The 27,074-nt window shown below is 41.5% G+C and overlaps 2 protein-coding genes and 1 long non-coding RNA gene across 3 annotated transcripts in view; all 3 read right to left on the bottom strand.

Annotated features, from left to right (window-relative positions):
- Positions 1 to 875, bottom strand: part of LOC118088520 (membrane cofactor protein) — a gene marked incomplete at its 5' end in the record, with an annotated part of 83,174 nt that extends 82,299 nt beyond the window's left edge. The window contains one exon of the mRNA XM_060277481.1: positions 850 to 875. Within this exon, the coding sequence (XP_060133464.1) occupies positions 850 to 875 (26 nt within the window). The remainder of the gene's footprint in view (positions 1 to 849) is intronic.
- On the bottom strand, positions 849 to 17,658 carry LOC118088519 (complement receptor type 2). Its single transcript, XM_060277139.1, has 6 exons — positions 16,721 to 17,658; positions 14,644 to 14,729; positions 13,482 to 13,679; positions 1,871 to 2,056; positions 1,682 to 1,709; positions 849 to 945 (listed from the first exon to the last, which is right to left on the bottom strand). Exons 1-5 carry the CDS (start codon positions 16,948 to 16,950, stop codon positions 1,687 to 1,689), a joined length of 723 nt encoding a protein of 240 aa, XP_060133122.1. The 5' UTR covers positions 16,951 to 17,658; the 3' UTR covers positions 849 to 945; positions 1,682 to 1,686.
- A 5-nt stretch (positions 17,659 to 17,663) lies between these two features.
- Positions 17,664 to 26,230, bottom strand: LOC132592444 (uncharacterized). Its single transcript, XR_009557917.1, has 3 exons — positions 26,134 to 26,230; positions 23,354 to 23,392; positions 17,664 to 18,305 (listed from the first exon to the last, which is right to left on the bottom strand). It is a non-coding gene; the product is annotated as an uncharacterized LOC132592444 (long non-coding RNA).
- Positions 26,231 to 27,074: the final 844 nt, after the last annotated feature.

Here is a 27,074-nt window from a genome sequence, read left to right as displayed (position 1 = left end):
AGTGCACTATTGAAATATAATTTTTACCATTGGAACGGATTAAATTCATAAGTCGAGGCACCACTGTACGATAAAAGACATGTCTTAGTACAATTTTTTTTTTAATAAGTTACACAATTCACAGAAAGCCAGGCGGAGGTAAAGGACTCTCTAGCATCTAAAACAGCAAAAAGCCCACAAGTAGGAAAGTAGCAAGAATAAGCAAATGAAGAAAATTAAGAAAAGAAGAAGCAAAAGAAAAGAGAATAAAGGCCAGACCCTCTATCACAATTATATTTTAATTTTAAGGGTCATTTCATATCAAGTGATCCAACTTTTTTACCTCATGTCATCCAATTTGTTTCATATTTTGTACACTTACAGAATGATCAAAACTAAGTTTCAATCTTTTTAAAAATCTCATTTTGTTTTTGAGTTATGAGGGTTTAAAATCTTAAATAGACAATTTTGGCCTTGCTGAATAGCTGAAAGCACAACAGTTCGAAAAGAAAAATAGAATGTGGGGTCGGGCAAAGGAAATGGAACGTACTGACTGGGGGAAATATCTTGCTAAATTCTGAATAGGCACAGTTCAGAAGGAAGGCCACACACCACGACATTCTGTTACAGGTTGCTCCTATGGTTTATATGGTAATTCCAATGTATCAAATCTACTGCAGCACTACCATGTACCCAAGTCTCCTCAATAAATTCTTCTAATAAAATTAATCCTCTCTCTGCTGACTCATCTATGTAAATATTGACAAGAGTCCATTTCCTCCATTCTGGTTCTAACCGTAAGCTTACTCCTTGCTCACTCCCCACTTCTTGAAATGCATACAACAATAACAGTGAAAAGCAATTGTTTACCTGCTCCGGGGTCTACGACGTCCTCTTCTCCTGCATCATCTCCTCCTCCTCCTCCTCCTCCTCCTCCTCCTCCTTCATCTCCTGCTTCTCCTCCTGCTGCAAATCCAAAGGAGTGGTGGTGATGGTGTAAATAGTAACTGAGATCTGTAAGGCCTTGGCGAGACCTTGAAGTGCTTGCCAGTCAACTAATAAAGAGTTCACTGGTTCCAAGGCCTTCTTCCCAGGGTTTGCCTGACATTGTCCAAACAATAAAGCTTCTAACCACATCAGTTAACAAACATAGGTACATATGCTACCGTATAATGTCATTGTTTTAGTTAAAATGTTTAAATTGTTATTAAGGAAATGTTATTTTTTATTTTTCTCCTTCCAATAAAGTACAGCAGAAAAGTTATCCGAATATAAACAGTTAATTTATTAAACCTTACAATAATTTCATAATCTGTCTATGTACAGTGGTACCTTGGTTTAAGTACACAATTGGTTCCGGAAGTCTGTACTTAACCTGAAGCATACTTAACTTGAAGCGAACTTTCTCATTGAATGTAATGGAAAGTGGATTAATCCGTTCCAGATGGGTCCGCAGAGTACTGGTACTTAATCTGAAAGTACTCAAACCAAAGCGTACTTAAACCAAGGTATGACTGTATTTCGAATAGTATAACCAAATCAGTAATTTTTTATATAACTGTAAAAACTACTCTGAAAATATATTTTTCCAAAAATGAAACCTTCATCTGGTTGCAAATATTAAGATTATACCAGCAAAAATGAGTCTTTCTGTAAAAAAGACGATTTAAATAAAGTCTTACTGACTAGTGTCATAACTCACCTGTGCTATGGGGGGGCGGGACCTCTATCTGGATGGATGGTGGCAACATTGGTGATAGAAAACAGAGGGAGCAAAGAAATAAGTATGCTCTGCAGTAAAGTGCAACACAATAGCTCTGACATTTATTTATTGAATGTATACCCTATTCTCCCTCCCAAAGAACCCAATTAGGTGTGGTAAGATACTTACCCCTGACACATTTTGGAAAACGAGGAATCCATCCATGGTCAGGCCCGCATGTACAAGTGCTATTCCCCACCATAACGTATCCTGGATTACATTCAAAACTTGCACGATCTCCATATGTGTAATAACTCTTAGGCTTTGTTGTCACTCTTCCATTTTGTATTTCAGGTTTACGGTCGCAACGGACCGCTGAAAAGAGAAGAGCAATATTTAGAAATCTACCTGTTGATTAAACCATGGCTGATTAAACTCTGCACAAGGACTTCACTATGGTTTATCTACTGCAAATAAACTACAGTCTGATGTTATTAGCATATAAACTTCAGTTTGTTGCAATTGTAGATTGGCATTAGAGGTGCGACTAGCATCTTTTTATTTAACTGTGGCTTGTTTGTCCATCCCACCTCAAACACTCACCAAGTTGCAAAGGCAAGAAAGAAGAGTGGCTGGAAAACTAAGCAAACTTCGGACTTCCGGTTTATCTCTTGCATGGACTACTGCCATGTGCTCTATGTGGGGCTACCTTTGAAGGTGACCCGGAAACTACAATTAATCCAGAATGCGGCAGCTAGACTGGTGACTGGGAGCAGCCGCTGAGACCACATAACACTGGTCTTGAAAGACCTGCATTGGCTCCCAGTACGTTTCCGAGCACAATTCAAAGAGTTGGTGTTGACCTTTAAAGCCCTAAACGGCCTCGGTCCAGTATACCTGAAGGAGCGTCTCCACCTCCATTGCTCTGCCCGGACACTGAGGTCCAGTGCCGAGGGCCTTCTGGCGGTTCCCTCGCTGCGAGAAGCCAAGTTACAGGGAACCAGGCAGAGGGCCTTCTTGGTAGTGGCACCCGCCCTGTGGAACGCCCTCCCATCAGATGTCAAAAAGAAAAACAACTACCAGACTTTTAGAGGCCATCTGAAGGCAGCCCTGTTTAGGGAAGCTTTTAATCTTTAAGAAATTACCGTATATTCTGGCGTATAAGACGGCTTTTGAACCCAGGGAAATCTTTTCAAAAGTTGGGGGGCCGTCTTATATGCCGGGTACAAGAATCTGCGGTCACTGCATACGGTGGGGGGAGCTCAAAAACGGCCGCATCCCCACTGTATGCAGTGACCATATGAACGCAAAGAAGCGCGCTCGGGAGGGGGCTGCTCCCCGCCAGGGAGAATGGCTCCCTCATGGCTTTGCGACCTGGATCAGCGCAGAGATACAGTTTTGTGTATTTCATTGGTGTCAAGCTGCTGCCTCTTCTCTTTTTGTCAGCGCAAAGCAAAGGGATCTCTCCGTCTCTCTCCCTCTCTCTCCGCTCTCTCTTTCACTGCTGCTCAGCGTCTTTTGCTGGCTGTGTGAGCCTCCGATGTCTCTGCTTCTCTATCGCTATCCTCTCTATGGTTTCTTTTCCCCCCCTTTTGCTCGATGTCTCTGCCTCTCTCTCCCTCTCCCTCTCCCTCTCTAGGGCTTCTATTCTCCTTTTGCTCACTGAGCCAGCCTCGTTGTCTCTCTCTCCACTCTCTCTTTCACTGCTGCTCAGCGTCTTGCGCTGGCTGTGTGAGCCTCCGATGTCTCTGCCTCTCTATCGCTATCCTCTCTATGATTTCTTTCCCCCCCTTTTGCTCGATGTCTCTGCCTCTCTCTCTCTCTCCCTCTCCCTCTCTATGGCTTCTATTCCCCTTTTGCTCACTCAGCCAGCCTCGTTGTCTCTCTCTCCGCTCTCTCTTTCACTGCTGCTCAGCGTCTTTCGCTGGCTGTGTGAGGTTTCTTTCCCCCTTTTGCTCGATGTCTCTGCTTCTCTATCTCTCCTCTCTCTGGCTTCTTTCCCCCTCTCAATAACTAAGCAAACAAACACCATTTCCCCGGCTGCAGACTTGAGTGCTGGAGAAGACAGCCTCCCCTCCCCTCCCCGCCAGAAAGGGCTGGAGTACATCCCAAATTCTATATTTTAACTTGAAAAGTAAGGGGTCGTCTTATACGTCCAGTCGTCTTATACGCCAGCATATATGGTACTGTATTTTAATATTTCTGTTGTAAGCCGCCAAGAGTGGCTGGGGAAACCCAGCCAGATGGGTGGGGTATAAATAATAAATTATTATTATTATTATTATTATTATTATTATTATTATTATTATTATTATTGTCCATGGAGTTTTCTTCGCAGGGATACTGGAGTGGCTTGCCAGTTCCTTCTCCAGGTGGATCACGTTTAGTCAAAACTCTCCACTATGACCTGTCCATCTTGGGTGGCCCTGCATGGCATAGCTCATAGCTTCTCTGAGTTATTCAAGCCCCTTCGCCACGACAAGGCATTGATCCATGAAGGGGGGCATTGATCCATTGCTCACTGGAAGGACAGATCGTGAAGCTGAGGCTCCAATACTTTGGCCACCTCATGAGAAGAGAAGAATACTTGGAAAAGACCCTGATGTTGGGAAAGATTGAGGGCACTAGGAGAAGGGGACGACAGAGGATGAGATGGTTGGACAGTGTTCTCGAAGCTACGAACATGAGTTTGACCAAACTGCGGGAGGCAGTGCAAGACAGGAGTGCCTGGCGTGCTATGGTCCATGGGGTCACGAAGAGTCGGTCACGACTAAACGATGACAACAACAACAACAACAATTATTATTATTATTATTTACCGCGGCTCGACTTCAGACGCACACCTTCCGAGCTCTGGGGGAATGTGCACTTACTGAAGGAAACAGGTGTGGTGAGGCTTCACGACCCCCCAAAAAGGAACAGGGAGGTTCCCTGTTCCTAAAAGGAAGTCGCAGGAGCGTTGGAGGGGTCCCCGCAACGGACCAGGAGGTCTAGAGGGGGGGCCACAGATGCCAGCAGCTGTGACGCCCTCCCCGCGGTGAGAAAGCCTGATTTCTGGAGCAAACCAGCGGTATAATTTCCATTGAATGAAGAAGTCTGCTTTCTGGATATACAGTTGGTGTACTTTTTTACTGGAAAAACGTACCTTTCTTAGAGAAGTTAAAAATAAAAGAGACAGTAAAGGTCTCCTATCTACCGTAAGGAACTTACCTAAGGAAGGGAGAAAACACACGCTACGGGTTATAATAAAGGAAGGGAGAAAACACGCGCTACGGGTTATAATAAAAGAAAAGGTAGCAGACAGATACCAGACGCACTGAAAAGAGGGGGTCAACCCTGAATTATTTAGTATAAGTAGAAACAGCAGAGGGGGCTTGCCTATCCCACTGGGAGCACGGAGAGAAAGTCTGCCAGAGTTAAAGGGAAGTAAGAGAACTTTAAAGAAAGAAATGGGAAGAAAAGACAATGTCCAACTTTTAGGAGCTATGCCACTGCCCCAACCCCTGATCAGAGTCTGACTGATCCCCGTTGGGAAGACTTTTAAAACGCAGAATTTAACGCTTTGTGCTGATCTGTGCTGGTGAACTGAAGGGGTGATTGGCAACAATTTCAATGGGAGACGTAGTGTGTAGAGGCTACCTCACTAAAAAGTAACGAAAAGTATCAAAGGAAGCCAAGGAATACCGTTGAGAGTTTTGCTGAGTCACTGTAACGAAGCTCTGTTGCTTTAAAATCTGTTTCTGATGGGGGGGAGGGACCAGACACAGAGTTACAAAGGAGGAAAGAAGAATTAAGTAAGAAGCAGAGGGAAAGGAGAAACGGTAGACAACACTGCTACTTGCTGGACAAAATTGATTTTTTTACATCCCCTGATGAACTTACTATCATTTTAAGAGGGAAACAACTTTAAAGGGGAGGGGGGAGGCAAAAGAGAAGAAAACAGTGGAGAGACAGCAGCAGAGGTGAAGAGAGAACTTCAGTGGAGTTGTCACTCCCTCTTCTTTGATAGTAGGAGCTTAAATTGATGCCTCCATAGACGTTAAGTATATAACTAAATAATCTCCACTCCTCTGTAATACTACCTTTGTTTCAGGGGGTAAGAGACGGTAAAAGATGAAAATGTAAAGATGGTGACAGAATTAATGGGGAAAGTGAATGAATTGGTGGTAAAATTTTTGGAAATCACAAAAACGGTACAAGAACTAATGGGCAATACAATTAATTTGGAAGAAGGGGTCAGGGAGGTACAGAAAGAGGTGCAGAAAGAGTGTCGAGAGCACAAGGGTGAGACAGATAAAATAAATAAAGAGGTAGCGGAGATGAAAGAAACACATGAAGCGGTCCTCGATGCGATATCAATGATAGAAATGCATAGAAGAGAGAAATCGTTAAGATTTAGATCAATACTGGAAGAGCAAGATGAACAGATAGAACAAAGATTGGTTGTAGAGTTAGCAAAATGGCTTAAAATAGACCAGCAGGAGATGGCACAAAATATTGAGAAAGTATTTAGAATTAGATCAAATTTGGCAAGAGTGAACAAATGGCTGGGGGAACTGTCTGGTAACTTTTGTAAATATGGAAACGAGAGATCAGATTTTATAAACCAGCAGTAAGAAAAAACTCAGACTTCAGGACACAGACATAATTATTCATAAAATTATTCCACCTAGGTTGTTGAAAAAAAGGGAGAAATACAAACCACTGGTAGAAGCCCTAACGGCTCAATCGATTGTACATAGATGGGAATTCCCAAAGGGAATATCCTTCTCTTTTAAGGGCAAAAGAAATAAGATTTGTCTCATGGGAAGAAGCAGACAAATTTTGGAGAAAATATAGAGAACAACTGGGAGGTAAAAGACAGTTGGGTGGAAGGGTGGAGGACACTGGAAATCAATTAGAAAAAGAGGAAGACTTGGAACAGAAGGCAAAAGGATCGCAAGTGCTTAAAGTAACTGTTTCCCCCTTTTTTCCTTGTTATTGCCCTTCTTCTATTTTATTGCAGTAATTAAGATCAATTGTCATTGTAATATTAAAATTTTAAGTACTTTACAGTAAGGTAAACCAATAAAGTATTTAATGGATTTTAAAATAGCAACCTGGAACGTTAATGGATTGAACGATAAATAAAAAGGAAATAAGGTTGACCATGTACTTAAAAAGCAAAAAAATTGATTTGATATGCATGCAAGAAACCCACGTCATGGAACAACACTCAAGAATTTTGTCTAACAAAAAATTAGGAATTGAATTTTTCTCTTTGGACAAAACCAAGAAAAGAGGAGTGGTAATCTATGCCAAACCCCACCTAGAGCCAAAATTGATTTTTAAAGATACACAAGGACAGGTGGTAGGGACAGAAATTACTGCTCAGGGAGAAAAGATAACAGTGATTGGCATCTACGCGCCCAATGAAAAGAAAAGTGAGTTCTGTCAATCTTTGGAAATAAAATTAGTAGACAGTGTGGGAGAAAAGATTATTTTATTAGGAGATCAGAATGGGGTAGTAGCACCGGAGCTAGATAGATCAGTAAAGTTGCGAAAAGAAAACAAATGAGATTACCAACAAGCTTTTTTCGATCATCAGAAACATTGAATTTAGAAGATGCATGGAGGAACAAAAACCCATTTAAAAAACACTTTACTTATTTCTCTTATCCCAATAACTCTGCTGGAAGAAGAGATGCCATTTGGCTATCTAAAGATTTGACCTTAAAAATATTTAAAACAGAAATCCAACCTAAAACACTATGCAGTTAGCGTATGTCTAAGATGGAACAGGAAAGCACCAACAAGGTGGAGACTAAACAAATCTCTCTTAAAAGATGAAAAAATATAGAAAAAGCCAAAAAGACATTAAAGGAATTCTTCAAATTTAATTTAGGAAAAGATACGGATTTAAACGTGGTATGGGACGCTAGTAGGGACCCAGGTGGCGCTGTGGTTAAACCACTGAGCCTAGGGCTTGCTGATCAGAAGGTCGGTGGTTCGAATCCCTGTGACGGGGTGAGCTCCCGTTGCTTGGTCCCAGCTCCTGCCAACCTAGCAGTTCGAAAGCATGTCAAAATGCAAGTAGATAAATAGGAACCGCTACAACGGGAAGGAAAACGGCGTTTCCATGTGCTGCTCTGGTTCGCCAGAAGCGGCTTTGTCATGCTGGCCACATGACCTGGAAGCTATACGCCGGCTCCCTCGGCCAATAATGCGAGATGAGCGCGCAACCCCAGAGTCGGTCACGACTGGACCTAATGGTCAGGGGTCCCTTTACCTTTATGGGACGCTAGTAAAGCGGCCCTTAGGGGTTTGTTTTACACAACAGAATTCAATACAGAGAAGACAGAAAGAAAAAAAGAAACGAGGTGATAGAACGATATAGAATTCTATAACAAGCCAGATAATATGGAATTAAAAATAAATAATAAAATATTACAATCACAATATTTGATGTTAATAAGTGAAGAATTGGAATGGAAATTAAAGTTAATGAGACAGAGAAATTTTGAGTCAGCCAATAAGCCAGGAAAAGTACTTGCGTGGCAGCTAAAGAAAAAAGAATATGAAAGATTAATTAACAGACTGAAGGTCAATGACAAAATTATAAGTGACCCCAAGGAGATTGAAAATAAATTTGGTGAATTTTATAGAGAACTTTATAAAGAAGGGAAAGAAACCGCAGAAATTAAAAAATATCTAGACCAAAATTGCCTCCCCAAACTTATGAAGGAGCAAAGAGAACTTCTGAATGGGCCCACCACAGCTTTTGAAGTTCAAAAAGCCATTAAAGAAGCCAAAACAGGAAAGACACCAGGGCCAGATGGCCGTTCATCAACTTATTATAAAAAATTAGAAGATACTTTGTTTGAACCTCTTAAGAATATCATGAACAAGGTACAGATGGAAGGTGTAATGCCAGATTCATGGAAAGACAGTTACATTACACTTATACCAAAACAGGGAAAAGACCAACAATAACTAACAAATTACAGGCCTATATCCCTCCTGAAAAATGATTATAAATTATACGCATATATAGTGGCAGAAAGAACCAAAAAAATTCTTCAGGATATTATACATGGAGATCAAGCACGTTTTCTCCCCGGTAGAAACATACAAAACAATACCAGAATTATAATTAATCTATTGGAATATTTAGATCTAAAAATAGATAAACCGACCGCCTTAATGGCAGTGGATGCAGAGAAAGCTTTTGATCCGGTCTCTTGGAAGTTCATGAAAGGCATCTTACAATAAATGGAATTTGGGGTGCAATATCACAATTGCATTCAAGAAATTTACACTAGACAAAAAGCTAAAATCATAATAAACGGATCCATAACGCAAGAATGTGAAATCAATAAAGGAGTGAGACAGGGATGTCCCCTCTCACCACTAATATTTATATTGGCACTGGAAATCCTGTGTAAAAAAAATAAGAGAGGAAGAGAACATCAAGGGCATACAGTTGGGGAGAAATAAATATAAAATAAAATCATTTGTGGATGGCCTTATTATAACAACGGAACAACCAAAAGAAAGTTTGATCAAAGTAATGGAAACTATGCAAGAATATGGGAAGGTCTCTGGATTTAAGTTGAACATAAATAAAACTAAATTATTAGCTAAAAATTTAACATCAGCAGCACAGGAGGAAATTGAGAAAACAAAAAAGTTAAAAATATATTCAAAAATCAGGTATTTAGGAATCTGGCTCACTCCAAAGAACACTAACCTTTTCGAAGACAATTATATGAAAACATGAGGAGAAATTTAAAAAGATATGGAAACATGGAATAGATTACACTTATCATTTTTAGGCCGAATATCAGCGGTTAAGTTAAATGCCTTACCTAAGATTCTTTTCCTGTTCCAGACCATACCAATTATAAGGAAGATGGAATATATAAACAATTGGCAGAAAGAAATCTCTAAATTTATATGTCAGGAAGAAGACCAAGAATTAAACATAAGGTGTTAATTGACACCAAGGATAGAGGGGGCTTCGGTCTCCCTGACCTTAAACTATACTATGAGGCTGCATGCCTGTCATGGTTGAGGGAATGGTGCCTTTTAAACAACACCGACCTGCTTGACTTAGAGAGGCATGACACCCGATTTGGGTGGCATGTGTATCTAAATTATGGGAAAAGCAAGGCACATAAAGGCTTTTCTAATCATATAATACAAAATACCCTGTTTAAAGTATGGGGAAAATATAGAAGATTATTCGAACCAAAGACGCCGAGATGGATTTCGCCCCAAGAAGCAATTGCAGTTAAAAAAAAGAACATGAAAGGGAGCTGGATAACTTATAATAACCTATTGACAGAAGTTGATGGTCAAATAAGAATTTAAAAATATGAAGAAGTGAGGACCTTTTTTACAAGTTGGTTGGAATATTACCAAATACATGATTTATTTAAAAAAGATAAGAAAATAGGATTTGAGAAAGAACCATCAAAATTAGAAACTGAATTAATAAATAATAAAACAAAAATAACTTCAAGAATGTACAGGCTTCTACTTAACTTTGAGGTGATGGAGGAAGAGGTCAAAGTTACCATGGTAAGATGGGCCAAGATATTGGACGCCCCATTATGATGACGAAGTGGGAAAACCTATGGAAAATAAATATGAAATTCACCGCGAGTTACAATATTAAGGAAAATAAGATGAAATTACAACATCGATGGTATTTAACCCCTGCCAGGTTGTCAAAGATCTATAAAAAATTATCAAATGTATGCTGGTGGTGTGGGGGGAGTAACGCTGATCTATATCACATGTGCTGGACTTGCGGGAAGATTAAAGTATTCCTCAATTCATATGATGAATTGAAAAAATGTTGGGTATCACGTTCTTAAAAAGACCAGAGGCTTTCTTGTTAAGTATGGTAGGAAAGGACATTCCGAACTCAGCAAAAAAAATATTTCTCTATGCAACAGCGGCTGCCAGATTACTGGTGGCTAAGAGATGGAAGGAACAGGAGGTGCCCACAGTAAACGATTGGCAGAGTAAAATGCAGGAATAACAGAAATGGCATTTTTAACAAACTGTTTGAGAGGCAAATCAACACAAAAAAATTATGAAAAAATGGGATAGATATAAATTATATGTGCAAAGGTATTGCAAAGGTTCATTGTCTATGCAAGCATTTGATTGATATTGGAGAATGGACGAATCAAGACAAATTCCAACTTGGTACCGTGACGCGCTAGGAGATAACAATGTATTAGATAATAGATATAGAGAATAGTACCAAGTAATGTACCAAGTAATATACATTCATCTTAAACATTTGACATACATCAGGAATTGACAGGAAGTCCAATGGGGGTAAGCAAATATTAAATATAGATGATTCTGAATAGGCCACCCCTCTTTTTTTCTCTTCTCTCGTTGTACTGAATTAATCAAGCAGAAAACTAATAAGAGATATCTTTTTGTTTGTTTTTTTCTGTTTTCTGTGCTGCAGGTTTTTGTTTCAGTATTTAGAGATCTTTGATTGAGTAAATTGTTTAGGAGGGTTAAGAAGAAAAGAGAGAAAGAAAAAGAGGGAAGCCGGGATTGGGGAGGGGAATGTATTTGTATAAGTTGATATATCTTGCTTGAATATTTTTCCTTTGTATCGGAATATTCTGTTAATTTTTTTTTTTTTGAGAATGCAATAAAAAAAAATTTTTTAAAGGAAAACTAAGCAAACTTCAGAAAAACAAGCGGTTTGCTTATTTGTCTGTGGGAGAATTCAAACTTTATTTGTGGTTTGTTTGGAGAGGCTGCCCTTGGTTTGGAGAGACTGCCTTATTGCAGTAAAAGGTAAAGGGACCCCTGACTGTTAGGTCCAGTCGCGGACGGCTCTGGGGTTGTGGTGCTCATCTCGCATTATTGGCCGAGGGAGCCGGCATACAGCTTCTGGGTCATGTGGCCAGCATGACTAAGCTGCTTCTGGCGAACCAGAGCAGCACACGGAAACACCGTTTACCTTCCCACCGGAGCGGTACCTATTTATCCACTTGTACTTTGATGTGCTTTCGAACTGGAGCAAGGACCGAGCAATGGGAGCTCACCCCATCGCAGAGATTTGAACCGCCGACTTTCTGATCGGCAAGCCCTAGGCTCTGTGGTTTAACCCACAGCGCCACCCACGTCCCCCTTATTGCAGTAGCTCCTCTAATAAACTGGGTCTCCACCAGATGCTGTGCTTGTATAGGTCTCTTGGTTGCATTTTCTTTAAGGTGTTATTCCCACATGTGGGCATGAACCATTAAGAGGTGGTTTGGAAGTAAATTCTTACCACACCGTTTTGGGAGTCGGGGGGGGGGCGCATAAGCTGCATAGGAGAAACTGGAAGTGGCCACACAAAAACTGATTCAATTCCTGCAGGCTTAAAGTAATTATCTGATCCATTTAAGCATATAATCTCAATTAAATTGAATTATTTATTCTTCAAGTCTGTAAACTACTTCAGAGATAGGAACTATCAAAGTGATGTACACGGAGATAAAATCAGATAAGATACAAAAGACTAACCTCTAGAAACAATTGTTAAGATTTGTATATGTCCTCTGCTGCTCCAGCAAGCAGCATGTAATGTGTCTGTTGGTTTTCACACACATAGTCTGGAAAAGGAAGTCTATGTTATCTTTCTTTACCAAGTGGTGTTATTGTTTCTTCCCTTTTGCTTCTGCTCTCGATGGAGGAAGGAAGCAAAGATGAACAGCTCTGAGTTTATGAGCTGCGTAGCCTTTAATAAATAGTTTAGCCCTACTTTATGGCTGTTTTATCTGTGTGTGTCTTTCTTCACGGAGGAAGATCACATATCATCTGGAAGTGCCTGTACGCTGGGGGCAGACTCACTGCTACACCCACCCGGCATATTTCAACAACAGTAACATCATTCGAGCAAGTATAAAATTAAAATAGGCTGAGTTGCGCTTCAGGGAAAGCTTTCTGGAAATTGCTAAGAGCTATGTAAAGCCCTATACAATTATGGGATCAGGTTTCCCAATGCCTCAGATTTTTATGTTAAATGGTGTGGATCTACTTAGTACATTCAGAACCTGCCTTCCTAGATCTGCTTAGTTACAGAAAGATGACTGCATCATCTGCCCTCAGACCATCTGCTGAAGTTATTTCATTAAATATTCGTGACCCACTGAAAATTTTCCTTAAACAACCACCACATCTATGCAGGCTATTCCTAATCAGGCTGATATATGGCATATAGTATTATGCCAGTATACTATGCATAAAGTTAGCTCATTATATATTGACTACTTCATCTGAATGCAAGATTTATTTAGTATAGATACTGCACAAAGAGCAGTATCAACCAAACCAAGTCCAAATGAAATTAATCAAATAAATTACTCACAACTAAATCTAATTTACTTTGCTCTCAGTAGGACACAATAGTGGTTATCTTGATTGACTGACTCAGGTTAAAACAAGAAACTCATTGAGGGGGCAATACTATTGCATCTCCTACACCAGGCACCCACAAACTGCGGTCCTCCAGATGTTTTGGCCTACAACTCCCATGATCCCTAGCTAACAGGACCAGTGGTCAGGGATGATGGGAATTGTAGCCCAAAACATCTGGAGGGACGAAGATTGGGGATGCCTGTCCTACAATGAATCATTTGCAATCCCACTGAATACCTCACAGGTTGAACAGCAGCAGCACAGTGCTTAGCAGTCTGCAAAGTTAGCTCATTCTAACAAGAATTCCATTCACCAGTCACTGAACACAAATTACATTAACATAGTATACAGCAAAGATACCAAACATTATCTCCATCACCTTTACATTCAGGCGCAGGTGGGCGCCACACTCCAGCAGTACTAATTGGAGAAGCTGAACATGTACGAGTCGGGCTTCCAATAAGGGATAAATTTCTCTTACAAGTGTATGTCACTGTTGAGCCATAGTAGTATTCTTCATAAGGTTGACCACTGTGTGAGCCATAGAGAATGTTGTCAGGGGGGTAACATCGGATTGCTGGGGATCAAAAGCAACATTAACAGTTCAGTAGGACTACAACTGCAAAAGCATCTCTGTTAGGAGTAGTAAAGTCAACCTCAACTGAGTATTCAGCTGCCACATGGTTGCTTGGTGGGGAAAATTCAGGCTCCTCAAGCCATTGCTAAGTGTTAAGCACCCAGGCCAAAAGGTGAGCCCAAGAAACACAGGTCAAAAATGTTGAGGCATTATGGAATGTGCTGTAGTCAAATTTATTTTAATTTATTTAATTCATTTTTATTTAATTGAATTTATTTAATTCATATTACATTTTATCCCACCTTTCCTCCAAGTTCAACATGGCATACATGGTTCTCTGCCCCCTTTTACGAGGTCGCCACAGAGATGATGACCTTCTGGTGCTCCCCAAACTAACCCCTTTCACCAGTGGCTCAGTGAGCCGAATGTGGGATTAGTGCTGTGTGCATGTTCTATATGCGCTGCTTTACTCCCTTAGATCCTCTTGTCTGAATAAGCATAATGAAACAACATTCCTTGCACTACTCCCACTAAAATACTAGATTAAACGGAACAAATCCTTTCTGTTCCGAGAAACATTGAAAAGTGGCTTAATGATCAGGCTGTTATGATTCCTGGTGGAGCATATCCATTTGTAGGGAATGGCAGAGGTTTGAATGACTTCAACAATTCCTTATGACCCAACTCTTCCTTGATCTAATACCACTGTATATCAGTTCCCATTTATGTGTGAGTTTGCAAACAAATGGGTTATTTGAGAACACCAATTTCCTGCTCTGGGAAAAGCTGCAAATGAAGTCAGCTAGTTGGCAACAATCATGATCGTGAGTATATTGAGCATGATCAGAAAGCATCCTGAACTCTGTATATTGGTTGAGGAGACTTACACTTTTGCAATAAACAGAGTCACACAGTAGCACGTTGAGTTTAAATTAAATAAATTCAAATTAACAATTCATCTTACGATGGCAAAATGGAGGTGATTTATGCCATTCAAGTTTGTTGCCTACTTCCACACATTGAAGAGTCTTTTCGCCTATCAATTTGTACCTAAAGGGAAAGAGAAATCTTTTATTTTAGTGAATTGGGCATTAAAAAGTGTGTGAAGAGAACATATCTTTAAATACAGTATACTTGGTTTAGTTAGATTATTTACATCCCATCCTACAGAGCCGCCACTCGGGTAGTTGACAGAAACAGGGGGGGGGGGGACAACAACCACCAGTTCAAAAGTAGTTAGAAACAACACAACAGCAAGAATATAATAACAGTAGGATTGAAGCCAGTTCAAATAACACTGAATGAGAGCTGGTAAAGCGGTCTTTACTTTCTGCTAAAACAATGTGAAAATGGGGCAAGGGAAACTTCCTGGGGAGAGGATTCTATACGTGGAGCAGTGCAACTGAAAAAGCCCTTTCTCTGGGTGCTGTCAGTCTAGGTTGAGACAAGCTAGCAATTTAATTTAATTTAATTCCAGATACAGTGGTACCTCGGGTTACAAACTCAATTCGTTCCGGAGGTCCGTTCTGAACCTGAAAGTGTTCTTAACCTGAGTCACGCTTTCGCTAATGGGGCCTCCTGCTGCTGCCGCGCCACCGGCGCACGATTTCCGTTCTCATCCTGGGGCAAAGTTTGTAACCAGAGGGTTAGCGGAGTTTGTAACCCAAACTGGTTGTAACCTGAGGTATGACTGTAAAGGAATTATCTCTTTGTTAAGAGTGCCCAGTAAAGGTCACACCAACATAAAAACGCCAGTAGCTTGGACATAGTGCTTTTGTAAGCAGCAACCTAGGATTCAAATTTCATCATAGTGGACTTCCTCAATTCAAGGTGAAGTACTTGATATACAATTCAAGTATCTAATCCAGGATTGACATTCAGCTAAGATGGGGAGTAGTGTGTCACCTCAAAAACAAAAGGGAGCAGTAAAGGCAGGAATTCATGATCTTCCCAACAGACCTTATTTAGTTAAAAAAGTCACCCCACCCCACATGAGTTTATGATGATTTAGAAAATTGCTTTGCCAAAGCAATTGTAGATAAAATTCATGATTATCACACCATATCATAGGGGGCAGAACTGTGGTAGAGAAAGTGTGGATCACATGAACTCTGCAAAACATCACTCCATTAAGACACACTTTTTTCCTCCTAAAAAGGAAGGGGAAATATCTGTGCATCTTATGGAGCGAAGGCACTGGACAGCAGCAGGATCCCTCGGCTGCTGCTGCAATCGTGAGCGGAGGGATGCCTCTGCCACCGGAGACATGGCTCCCGGCAGAGGAACGAGTAACCCAAAAGCAGCACAGCACCTCTCCCAACCATGCCTCCTGTGCCTGCCCCAGCGAGAGGTGGTGGTGGGACCGGTGGTTTATTAAAGGTAGTTTAGTACAACATTTGATTCAGAATATTTTTTTTCTTGTGCGTCTCATGGTGAGGTGCGTCGTATGGAGCGAAAAATACGGTACGTTTATTTTGCTGGATAGAAGGGGAAGTTAGGGGGCATATGAAAACCCTCGTGTGGTCTAATATCAGTATTCTGCCATATTTCATTTATTTTATTTTTAGAGAGATGCACAGAAAACCGTAAACTTGTTTGAAGCAGCAGTGCACTTAATAAGGGCTGCAAGGAGTAAAAGGAGCCAGGGAAAGAACTGCGGATTCCACCAGTGAGTGGAAACATATCCAGATGTGAGGTCTAGTCATAGAAAGGCAGCAGTTTCACCCACTGAGAAAGAACCAAATGAAAGACCTGAATACAAGTTTCTCAGAAGCCAGAGGTTGCCACTGTTCATTTATGAAACCAACCAGAAACCTGATCTCTGGTGCTGCTCAGTTGCGTTTAATAATTTATTTGGAGTATTTACTCCCCATCTCACCCTTTCCCTGCACACCCATGATTATAATTATAACACAGACTAGACAAGAATTAATGTCAAAAACCTAGCCTAATATTTTAACAATTAATATGTCTCTGTCATGAGCCCCTCCCAGGAGTTCTAAACAAAGCTAAGTGTGTACAAGAGGTGACCTACAACTCACCCCTCATTACAGCCTAGAGTTATTTCATCACCTAGCCGCCCTCCGCTTGGTATTATTATTCTGCCATTCTCTATACTTACAGGAGGACATCGCCTTCCTAACAGGAAAATCAAAACAAGCATTAACACATGCAGCCTTGATTTCTTTAAAAAGAAAATGAAAAGGGTACACCACAGACACCAAAGCCACTTCCAGGTGACCTGTTCGTTTGCGGAGAGGTCATACGGCATTGTGTAAAAAAAAATATATCTCAGTATCTCCAGTGAAATTCCCTGTCACATTCTTTACTGCAAAATGTCCAGATGTATTTATTTTTAAAATCAGATTTGGTACACAGGGGAAGCAAATACACTTCAACTATGCTACATGAATTTGTTCGTATATAATTGAATCCCTACTGCAATATAGAGACAGTCTGAAAGTGTCATTGGAAATACTATATTAACTAAAGGATAATTCAATATCCTGTTTTACTGATGGTTCACAATAATGTCGTCTTTAGGGATGGATGCAGACATTGGTGTTCTTTCTTTCCTCCTTCATGAGTTGAAAGCAGTTGAGAGACTATTTTTTTCTTTATGGACACTTTATGGACAGACCCAAGGGCATTCACCAATTGAGTTCATCATTAGGAGGAGTGATGCTCAGAATATTACATCTCCCCCATTTAAGTATCCGAGGTTCTATAAAAGAAAAGTGTCCGTTATTATTTTCTATCTTTCTGAAGTCTCTGGATCTCCTCTAGATATCTGATCTAAGATGGCAGTTCAACAGTTTTAAATATTCAGCTATAAGTGAAACTTACCTTGACAAAACCTAGGATTTTCTACTGACCATTTTGTATTGGCCAGACATGTAAGAAAAAGAGTCTCTCCAGGAATAGGCTCATAACCTGCAATGCAACGGTAGCAAAAAACAGTCCCAGCAGGATAACTGTCTTTTGGATCCCTGCTCCTTAGGGTAGCATTGGCTACATGTGGATGGGTGCAATCACTTGGAAATAAAAATTCAGAGGAAGTTCTGAAGCTATAGGAGAGAAGGCAAGGTTCATTGGAGTGGAGTAGATAATTCGTAAATCTCTATGACATTTTCCTTTACTGGGATCTATGGGCCCATGTTCCAATAGACTCTGGGAGTTAATTTGCAGAGCACAGCTGGAACAAGACGGGCAGCAGTAAGACATAGAGTAATCATAACTATGTCTCTTCAGGTGTAAGCTCTCTTGAATTCTAAGGGGCTTATTCACAGATAAGTGAGGCTCAGATGGAAGCCTTATCTACCACCTGCTACCCACATGGAAAATAAGTGGTTGCCTTTTCATCTAAACAAACTTGTAAGAACCACATGGGTGGCACACCTGCTACCAGCATCTAATGCCTAACAGGAGACAGAGGGAGAAAGATACAAACAGCAGCAGCAACTGAAGGATTGTCTCCTTCCACATGATGGAGCCATTCCTTTGAGAAAGAATCTGTGTGAGACAAACTATGGCAGACACAATACCAGGCACCTGCTGCTCCTGGGTTGGGTTTCTTTTCAGTGTTGTTCACTATGAATGCTGCAAGCCACCAACTTCAGTTGAATGCTGAAATATAAATATTTTATGTAGTAGATTTAAATTCCAAACCAGCGGCTATAGAGCAATGATCCTGTGTTAAATGGTATTTATTTATTTTTATGTTGACCTACTATCATTGGAGGGGGGGTTACAATCTGGAACACAGAAAAGCAGTACTAGATCTTTTAAGACCCATGCAGCTGCTGCTGTGCTGTCTTCCTTTCCTTGTCTAACATCTGTTTTAAAATAAGACATGGTGTCACATTTTCACTCTGCATTGTCCCACCCCACTTCTCACTATTGCAGGACAATACTGTGGTGACTTGTGGACTGTGAAGCAGGACTGCAAATAACTAGAGATAAATTTCACTCCGAGTCCTCCTGAACACAGGTAACCACACATAATTGTGCCTACTTTCAGCCTGTACTGCAAACTCAAGCAACTTCTCAAGCTACAAGTCACCACAGTTCCAGGGAGCTCCATAGCATTGTTTGGAACACACCGAAGAGATTGTGTCTACAGCCCCTTGCCTCTTGCCATTCAAGAAGTTGCTAAAACAGCTATAATGTTTGTACTTCACTCAGTTGTGTTCTGCACTAGTTGCCACTTCCAGAGCAATCTCAAGGCAAGCCCACACAAAGCATGACAGCACTCCAGATGTGAGGTTGCTAATGTGCAATCCACAGAGGTGAGATCCTGTCCATGTAAGAGCATATCCGTTTATGTCAATCACCTCCTCTTCCCAAGTTTCTTGTAAAAGAATTACTTGGAATAAGTTAACAAATTTTAAGAAGTCTGGATCAAATTTCTTTCCCCTCCATCCCGCAATATTCCAGCATAGAAATGACATCAAAGGGCGACTAGGTTAGTCATTAGGTACCGGTAGTGAAATTGAGTGGGAATGGGATTCTGACTTTGGGGGAGTTTCAGCTTCAAAAAATTCAGTAATTTTCCTTTGAGAAGGTGGCAATCGTGCTATACATCCCAACCGTTTAGATTTATTGGGATGGTTTGACTGTTAAATTGAGCCACTCGTCTCACTAAAGCCTAAAATAGTTGGCTTTTCAGAGCCAAGTGGTAGAATTAGAGGGGTATTACTTAGGGAGAGAGAAATTACGTCAACAGAAGTAGTACCACTAGTTGGATTTTCATTAATTTTGTTAATACGACCCGTCGGGTCTTCAACCAGATCATTCTTCGGGGCTGAGAATGAAATAGGGTTGTCTCTCATTTGTTGGACTGGTTCAGTTGATTCTGTTACCAGTTCGATGATATCTATGGATGTATTCAGCTTGCTCACGTTGGAAGAGAGTGGGTTAATAAAATTGCAAGTAAGCCCACCCATATGGGGCACTTTATATGGAGAGCCCAATGCAGATTCATTAAGTTCTCTCATTTTATCCCAGGCGGATGTTGTGGCCATATTTGCCTCAGAGGGGGGTTGCGTGGTGCATGAGTCTGGTGGAGAGGTTTTCGCCTCCAGATTATGGAAGAGTGGGTTCATCTCAGCAACAACCTGTTGGCTGGAAGGGGTGGGTGCCTTCCCAACCCACAGGTCCAGCTTTTGATGGTATAAGAATGGGTCAGAATCTGAAACACAGTCAGGCATGTTTTGTTTAGGTAGTCTCAGCTGTTCATCACTTTTGTCAGGCAGAAGCGGAGAGTGTCCATTTTATGGAGTATTTCTTTCTGAGCTTCCTGTGGGAGAGCACTATAAGAATAAATTAAGTTATTTTCAAAGCTGTCAAGGACGATTCCCTGATTCACCGCATACGTGGGCCCAAGGGAGTCCAACTTTTGAGGGTCCTTGGCAACCAGACCAGTAGGGTGATTAAAGATGTCATCCGCAGAGTTTATATCAATTAGAACGTGTTGGTCAACCTTATGTTGGAGAGTTTTTGGCTAAATTACAGTATGGTGGATAAGTAGAATTGGGGGTGCTTCATTTTTAAAGTACCTTGAGATTCTTACGCCACTTGTCTTCAGGTGTTCTCTACATTTGTACACCAGTTTTGCCAGTCTCCCATCATAAAATGAGACCACCGCTCTGGCGAGGAATCCGTCGAAGTATAGATATTCCACTTGGGCCAAGTCAGTGGGGTTATTAAGGATACCTGGCGTATAGGTCTTTAGAAAGTTCAATAGATGGGCTTTACACTCTTTAGGATAATTTGATAGAACAAGCTTGTTTCGGTACAGCACCAGATTCCAGTTATTATTTGTCAAATTCCTCTTCTTAGAGGGAACAGTTTTATCTACAGATAAAACGTGAGACCATGGATCTTGGATCAAAAGGTCTTGCTTGGAGTTAGGTGTTGGGGTAAGCGCTAGGGGTTCCAAGCATTCCAACGCAGCGTCAGGGCAAGGGTTTATAGAAAGTTCTTGCTTAGAAGGCTTCCTGGCTAGAAGTTTCCTGGTGTTCCCACTGATCCCGGTTATTGAGGTACTCTTGAGGAGATTAAAAAGCTTCTTAAAATCCATTTTTTTGTAACGCACTGCCTTATTTTTTTTATAACATTTTTACACTTTTTTACATTTATGGGCCTCCTTTTCAAGGCGATAGCCCAGGATCTCTTGGCCTTCCTTGATGATCTGTTATTGCAGGTGGTAGGAAGGAAGTTGTTACTTTCCAATTCTGCAGTCACTCTGCCAGGTTCCCTGCAGAGGGTTTTACAAGTGTCCATCATTATAGTGAGGATTTTTGTACAGGTGTCCAAATAGGATTTTATATGTTCAATGTCCTCAGTTAAAAGCACAAGCCATTTGATAACAGATAAATCCTCACCATTTGTCTCAGGGGATTGGAAGCAAGAATCTTTTGATGTTTTAGAATTTCCCGAAGACAGCTCTGCAAGTTGTTTTAACATTAGTTCCTCCATTTCTCGGTGTTGGGATAGTTCAGGAGAGGCTTGGAGTTTAAGTCTCTGTTTCGGGAGTACTTCAGTGTCTGTACCAATTATGTTTGAAATTACTTTGAGCTTTATCAGCCCTTTGTTGTGGCATTCTTCTGCACAATCTTTTCTCTGCACAGCCAGCCCTTCGCTGTGGCTGGCAGAGGACTCGGTGCGAAAGGGGGAAGTTTCAATTTTCTGCTGATTCTCAATCAGTTCCACTTTACCCCTATTCTTATAGGGTCGAGTGATTTTTGTTTGCGCTTCCTTTAGAGTAGCTCTTTTAGAGAGAGGTCTTAGATCACTCCGAAGAAAGCCTGAGGTTTTACAGCCACTCCGGGTCGTCACCATTATTTGTTTGGTAAAAATCAAGTTGGTAAAAGTCTCGCTTCGGTTCATTAGCTGGAATAGTAGAATGGTAGAGCAGGGAGTACATGCAGGAAGATAACGATAAGAGGTTTCTTGTTAATTACTGCTGAGGCCCAGACGCAATCCCAAATGAAGGTCAGGGAGAGTTAAAACAACTCCCTACTGTACACTAATTCCTTAAAACTTGTGACTGAAACTTGAAGCTTAAAGCTAAGCTAAATTAAGCAGATAAGAATAAAGCGAAAATAAGATATAAACACAATATAAAACAGTAAAAAACCTTAAAAACAGACCAGTAAAGTATGGAGGTCAGAAGGGAGGATGTTGATACTCCGCCATCTTCATGTAAGAGCATAGTTGGGGCACTAGCCAAAGCTAGTGAAAGGCGCTGCTAGCCACCAAAGGGTTTTTCTTCTTCTTCTAATGATAAGGATAATGCCAAAAGGAGGACTCATTGTCTGGAGGCAGTGATGGCTTGGATGAGGGCAAACAACCTGAAGCTGAATCCAGGGAAGACTGAGGTGTGATACCAGGGCCAGGATTTTCTTCATGGGGTTTCATTACCAGCTTATGCAGAGATGGATTCACCAGGCCCTGAACATACTCTATTGTACCCCTCAGCTAGCTCAAATAAGCCATAACGATCAAGGGTTGAGAAAGCAGGTTGCGAGTTGGACAGCTACAAGGATCTTGTCCATGTCATCAGCCCACAAAAATGAAAGTGGTCCCAAAAAACTGGGTTAAGGCTGGGCATTGAACACCTCATTTGGTACTGTAGCAATAGTAGTATTCAAGGCAGCAAAAATACAGATGGCTTTCTTCGCAAAATGCTTTAAAAATTGTCTCAGCCGTGCAATATATGACAGTTATTCCTACAACACTCCAAAAAGCTCTGAACAATTATTTAAGGATGCCATTGTTGTTGTTGTTGTTTAGTAGTTTAGTCGTGTCCGACTCTTCGTGACCCCATGGACCATAGCACGCCAGGCACTCCTGTCTTGCACTGCCTCCCGCAGTTTGGTCAAACTCATGTTCGTAGCTTCGAGAACACTGTCCAACCATCTCGTCCTCTGTCGTCCCCTTCTCCTAGTGCCCTCAATCTTTCCCAACATCAGGGTCTTTTCCAAGGATTCTTCTCTTCTCATGAGGTGGCCAAAGTATTGGAGCCTCAGCCTCAGGATGCCATGGAAATAGCAAAATAAGCCTTTGTAGCTTTCACTGCCATACACCCCAACATGTGTCTGGTTAACTTCATATGGAGCCTTACATCTCTTGCACTCTAGTTGTCATCCAGCCTGCTTCACTGCTGCAAGTACCAGAGAATACCAGGGAGTAAAGTGGGCTCAACAGAAGGCATTGAGGGGCAATTATGTCAAAAGCCCGCTGCATCTCCCTATTCCAATGTGAGATTAAGTGTCTAAGGAGGACTGTTGGCTGCCCACTACAAAATGCCCCAGAGGAATCAATCAAAATGCCCCAGAGGAATCCATCAAAATGCCCCAGAGGAAGGGTAGTCCCACAAGACAGATAAATACATAAGAATGAATATTTATTTATGGAAGGTCCCAGGTTCACTGCCCAGCATCTCCAGGTAATGCCCAGGATGTCCCCTGTCTGAAAACCTGGAGACTTGCTACCAGTCTGAGTTGATAATACTGAGCAAGCTACCAACTGTCTGGGTGGAAGGCAACTTCCCATTCTCAGCTCAAACTAATTTCCTATTTTTAAAAAGCTGCCACACTCATTAGAAGTGCAATACCAAATCTAAAAACAAGCTTATAAATTTGCTGGCACTACCACCTTTTCAACTGTACCTGTATCGTCTGGAGGAAGCGTTGTCTGTGGACCTGCTCCTATAAAAAAAAGGGGGGGGTTATTATTTAATATTTATTTATATCCTGCTTTTCCCCCAGACATGGAGTCTAGGCAGCTTACAGATAAAATAGTAACAGCTTTAAAAAGTCATGTAAAAACAATTAACACTAATACAGTCATACCTCAACACCCAAACGCTTCGACTTCCGAAGGTTTCGACTTCCCCCGGAAGGACAATACTGGGGGCAGAGAACCCCTGGAAGGACAATACTGGGAGCAGAAAGATACCAGACCATATGTTGTGCTTAGTTGAAAAGTTGAAAAAATAAATAAATAAAAAATCCTTCCAGTAGCAGCTTAGAGACCAACTAAGTTTGTATGAGCTTTTGTGTGCATGCACACTTCTTCAGTTGAAGGAAGAGATGGAAACAAATACTGTAGAGGGTGCTAATTGAAGGTGCTTATATTACTCTTACTTGAGTGGTATTAGAAACCCTGAAGAGATAAAGAACACAACTGCAACTCTATACTATACAATTTTTTGGTAGTTTTTATGAAGAAATCCCCTACTTTGACTTATGGATGACACTGCCACACAATATTACTATTTGTAATATACTAAGTTCAAAACTATGAATAACTGTATAAATGTTACTTCTGTGTAAATGATGAAAGGAGAGAACAGGTCAAATAAACAGGACTTAAAATAGCAGATTAAGTAATAGAGCAGTCCCAGAAAGATGACACTGCAGAACAACCTTCCTTGGAAGATTACCACATTTCAGGACAGTGGTGCCCATTTGCTTAAAGGCACCTCAGTAAGGCTGGAAGGTGATCCAACATGCCATGCTAGAATCGTAGTAACCATTGGGGGTAAAAAAGCTCAGAAGGCAAAGGAACAAAATGAATCTTCCATCATGGCCATTCCATCCATTCCTCCGTACAAGTAGAATGACCATCTAGTTAGAGCAAATACCTTTGATAATTATACAGTGGTACCTTGGTTCTCAAACGCCGAAAACCCAAAAGTAAGTGTTCTGGTTTTTGAACATTTTTCAGAAGCCGAACATTCAATGTGGATGTTGACTATTGTTTCCGCGGCACCTGCAACCATCAGAAGCTGCACCTTGGTTTTCAAACATTTCAGAAGTAAAATGGACTTCTGGAACGGATTAAGTTTGGCTGTTTATTTTGCATTTTTGTTTTTGAGGCTTTTTCAGTTAATTTGTTTTTTGTGATTGTGTGGAACCCAGTTAATTTACTGATTGATTGATTGATTGATTGATTGTGTGATTGCGGAGATGGATAAAAGCCCCCCATCCAAACAATGAGTATCATCAGTTCAGGTAAGAAATTTTTTTAATTTTTTTTTATCATCTACAATAATGCCTTATCTATTTTATACTACAGTACATTGATTATTGCTTTCATTTTATGGCTCAGTGGTCTCGTTAGATAGTCAAATTCATGTTAAATTGCTGTTTTAGGGGTTGTTTTTACAAGTCTGGAATGGATCAATCTGTTTTGCATTACTTTCTATGGGAAAGTGCGCCTTGGGTTTTGAACGCTTTGGTTTTGGAACGGACTTTCAGAATGGATTAAGTTTGAGAACCAAGGTACCACTGTATGTGTGAATGTGTTGTATTTTTGAGAGATCTTACAAAGTCCATGTTTTCTTCCTCCAATCCTGGGTTGCATTCATGACAAATCCCCAACCAATAGTCTAGCTCATCGGAAACCTTGCCTGTGACCTTTTGGTTGGTCCTAACAAAAATAGGCTATGGCCTTTAGCTTTTCAAGAAGATAGGTTATTTACAAAAACCGCATTTACACTCACTGCCTAACACTTTGCTATTCCTGTTATAGGATGTTTTGCAGGCGATACGGTATATCTTGACACCCTTAAATTTTAGTGAAATTTGATGCACCAGATGTACATGTTTTGAAGGAACTGTCAGTATCGTCTGGAATGCTAGGTAACTGTCTCACTACCACATCAAGTCCATGCAATAAAAATGGTATTCAAAGAGGATGAAAAAGAAAAAGAGCACATAGTGGATATGTGCTGGACAGGCCTGGTGTTTGTCTACTCTTTACTATTTGTCTGCTGTTTACTGCAGTGTTCAAATCAAAGTATGTTGTGAATACACTGGATTGACAGCACAAGTCTTTGCATCAGATGGGCAGGCTTTGGTAATGCTGCATTAACAGCCCTCCGCATGTTCCAGAGCTGAAAGCTACAATCTAGCACTGCCTGGCAACCTATCTTAGTACAGTACAGTACTGACATTGCAATTCAAATAGTGTGTGTGCACTGCATCATGGAATCAATTACATGCCCCTCCGCCAATATTTTATTCAAGTTGGCACTCCTGGTCTTAGGAACAGGCTCAGGCATCCAGCATGGTTAAAGGTCTTACGAAGCGCAATAGAAAGAGGATGCTTAGCCTTGGAAGATGAAAGATTTAAGGGGAGACATGGCGGCTGTTTCCAAATATCTGAAGTGCTGTCACAGCCGAAGGCAGAGCAGATCTTTGTTGCCACAGAAGGCAGAATAAGAGCAAACACGTGGGAAGGAAAAGAGAGCAAACTTCAGGTAAACACAGGCAGGCTCCAAGTTCCCTCCTGCCCTGGAGGCGGGAATTGCCTTCCTTCGCCATCCTCGAGAAAGCCTTGCTTCGCCCTGGGACATGATCCGTCTCTGGAGGGAGGCGGGGCGCCTCTCATTTGACAGAAGAACAGAAGAACAGACGAGCATCCCGAAGCCCCCTCACCTCACCTTGAACTCTGGACAGCGAGGAAAACAGCAGCAGCAGCAGCAGCAGCAGCAGCGCCGACGGAAACCGCCCCCTGCCAGGGAAGCTGGTAAAAGGCGCCATCGCTCGAGAGAGAGCCCGGAGTCGGAGAAAGAGAAAGCGCCGCAGCTCCCTCCGCAGCGGAAAAGCAAAGCGACGGAGCGGACCCAGAGAACGACTCTAAACTAAGGGAGAGGAGGCAACAGCGCTTTTCCGGCCAAGGGGCGTGAGCAGCGGCGTCGCCTCAGAACCTCCGCCGAGAGGAAGGCGGGGGGGGAGGAGCCACAGGAGGAACCGCCTCTGCCGTTATTGGTTCCCGGTATTAGCTAACGCCCCAAGGCTGTCGCGCGCGTGCTGGTTGGAGGTTGCGGGCAAGAGCGCGCTCGGGATTGGCGAGAGGAAAAGGTGGGCGAAACCATAATTGATGGGGCAAGGCACCCTGTCGTTTAGGTTGAAAGCCGCGTGGTGGGTCTGATCTCTTGACCCCTCAGGGGGAGAGATAACGGGCTCCGCGCAGTCTAGGCAGGCGCTGCTCCTGGTGTTGGGACTGGGGGAACCTCGAGGGCGCCGACTTCATTCCCACAGAAGACGACCCCCTATTCCGCTCTCAGAACGGTTTAACAATAAATCCCACTTCCTAAAATAATAAATAAACTCTATTTATTATTTTCATCACCTTGATCCTACACACTAGAAGAGAAACTCCCCACCGGTGTAGAAATCATATATCAAACAGATGGAAAGCTCTCCAATTTGAATAGGCTCAAAGCAAAGAGTGAGGTTACCATGCCTTCCGTCATATAGCTTCAATATGCTGATGACAACGTAGTGCACACTCAGATGATGGCCTCCAAACCATCCTAAATATCTGAACAGAAGCTTATGGAAAGCTGGCCTATTGCTCAACATCCAAAAAACCGAAGTG

This window comes from Zootoca vivipara, chromosome 7 (assembly GCF_963506605.1).
Source record: "Zootoca vivipara chromosome 7, rZooViv1.1, whole genome shotgun sequence".
Classification (NCBI taxonomy): domain Eukaryota; kingdom Metazoa; phylum Chordata; class Lepidosauria; order Squamata; family Lacertidae; genus Zootoca; species Zootoca vivipara.
Note: the sequence above shows the minus strand (reverse complement) of the source record. Positions and strands in the feature narration are given on the sequence as shown.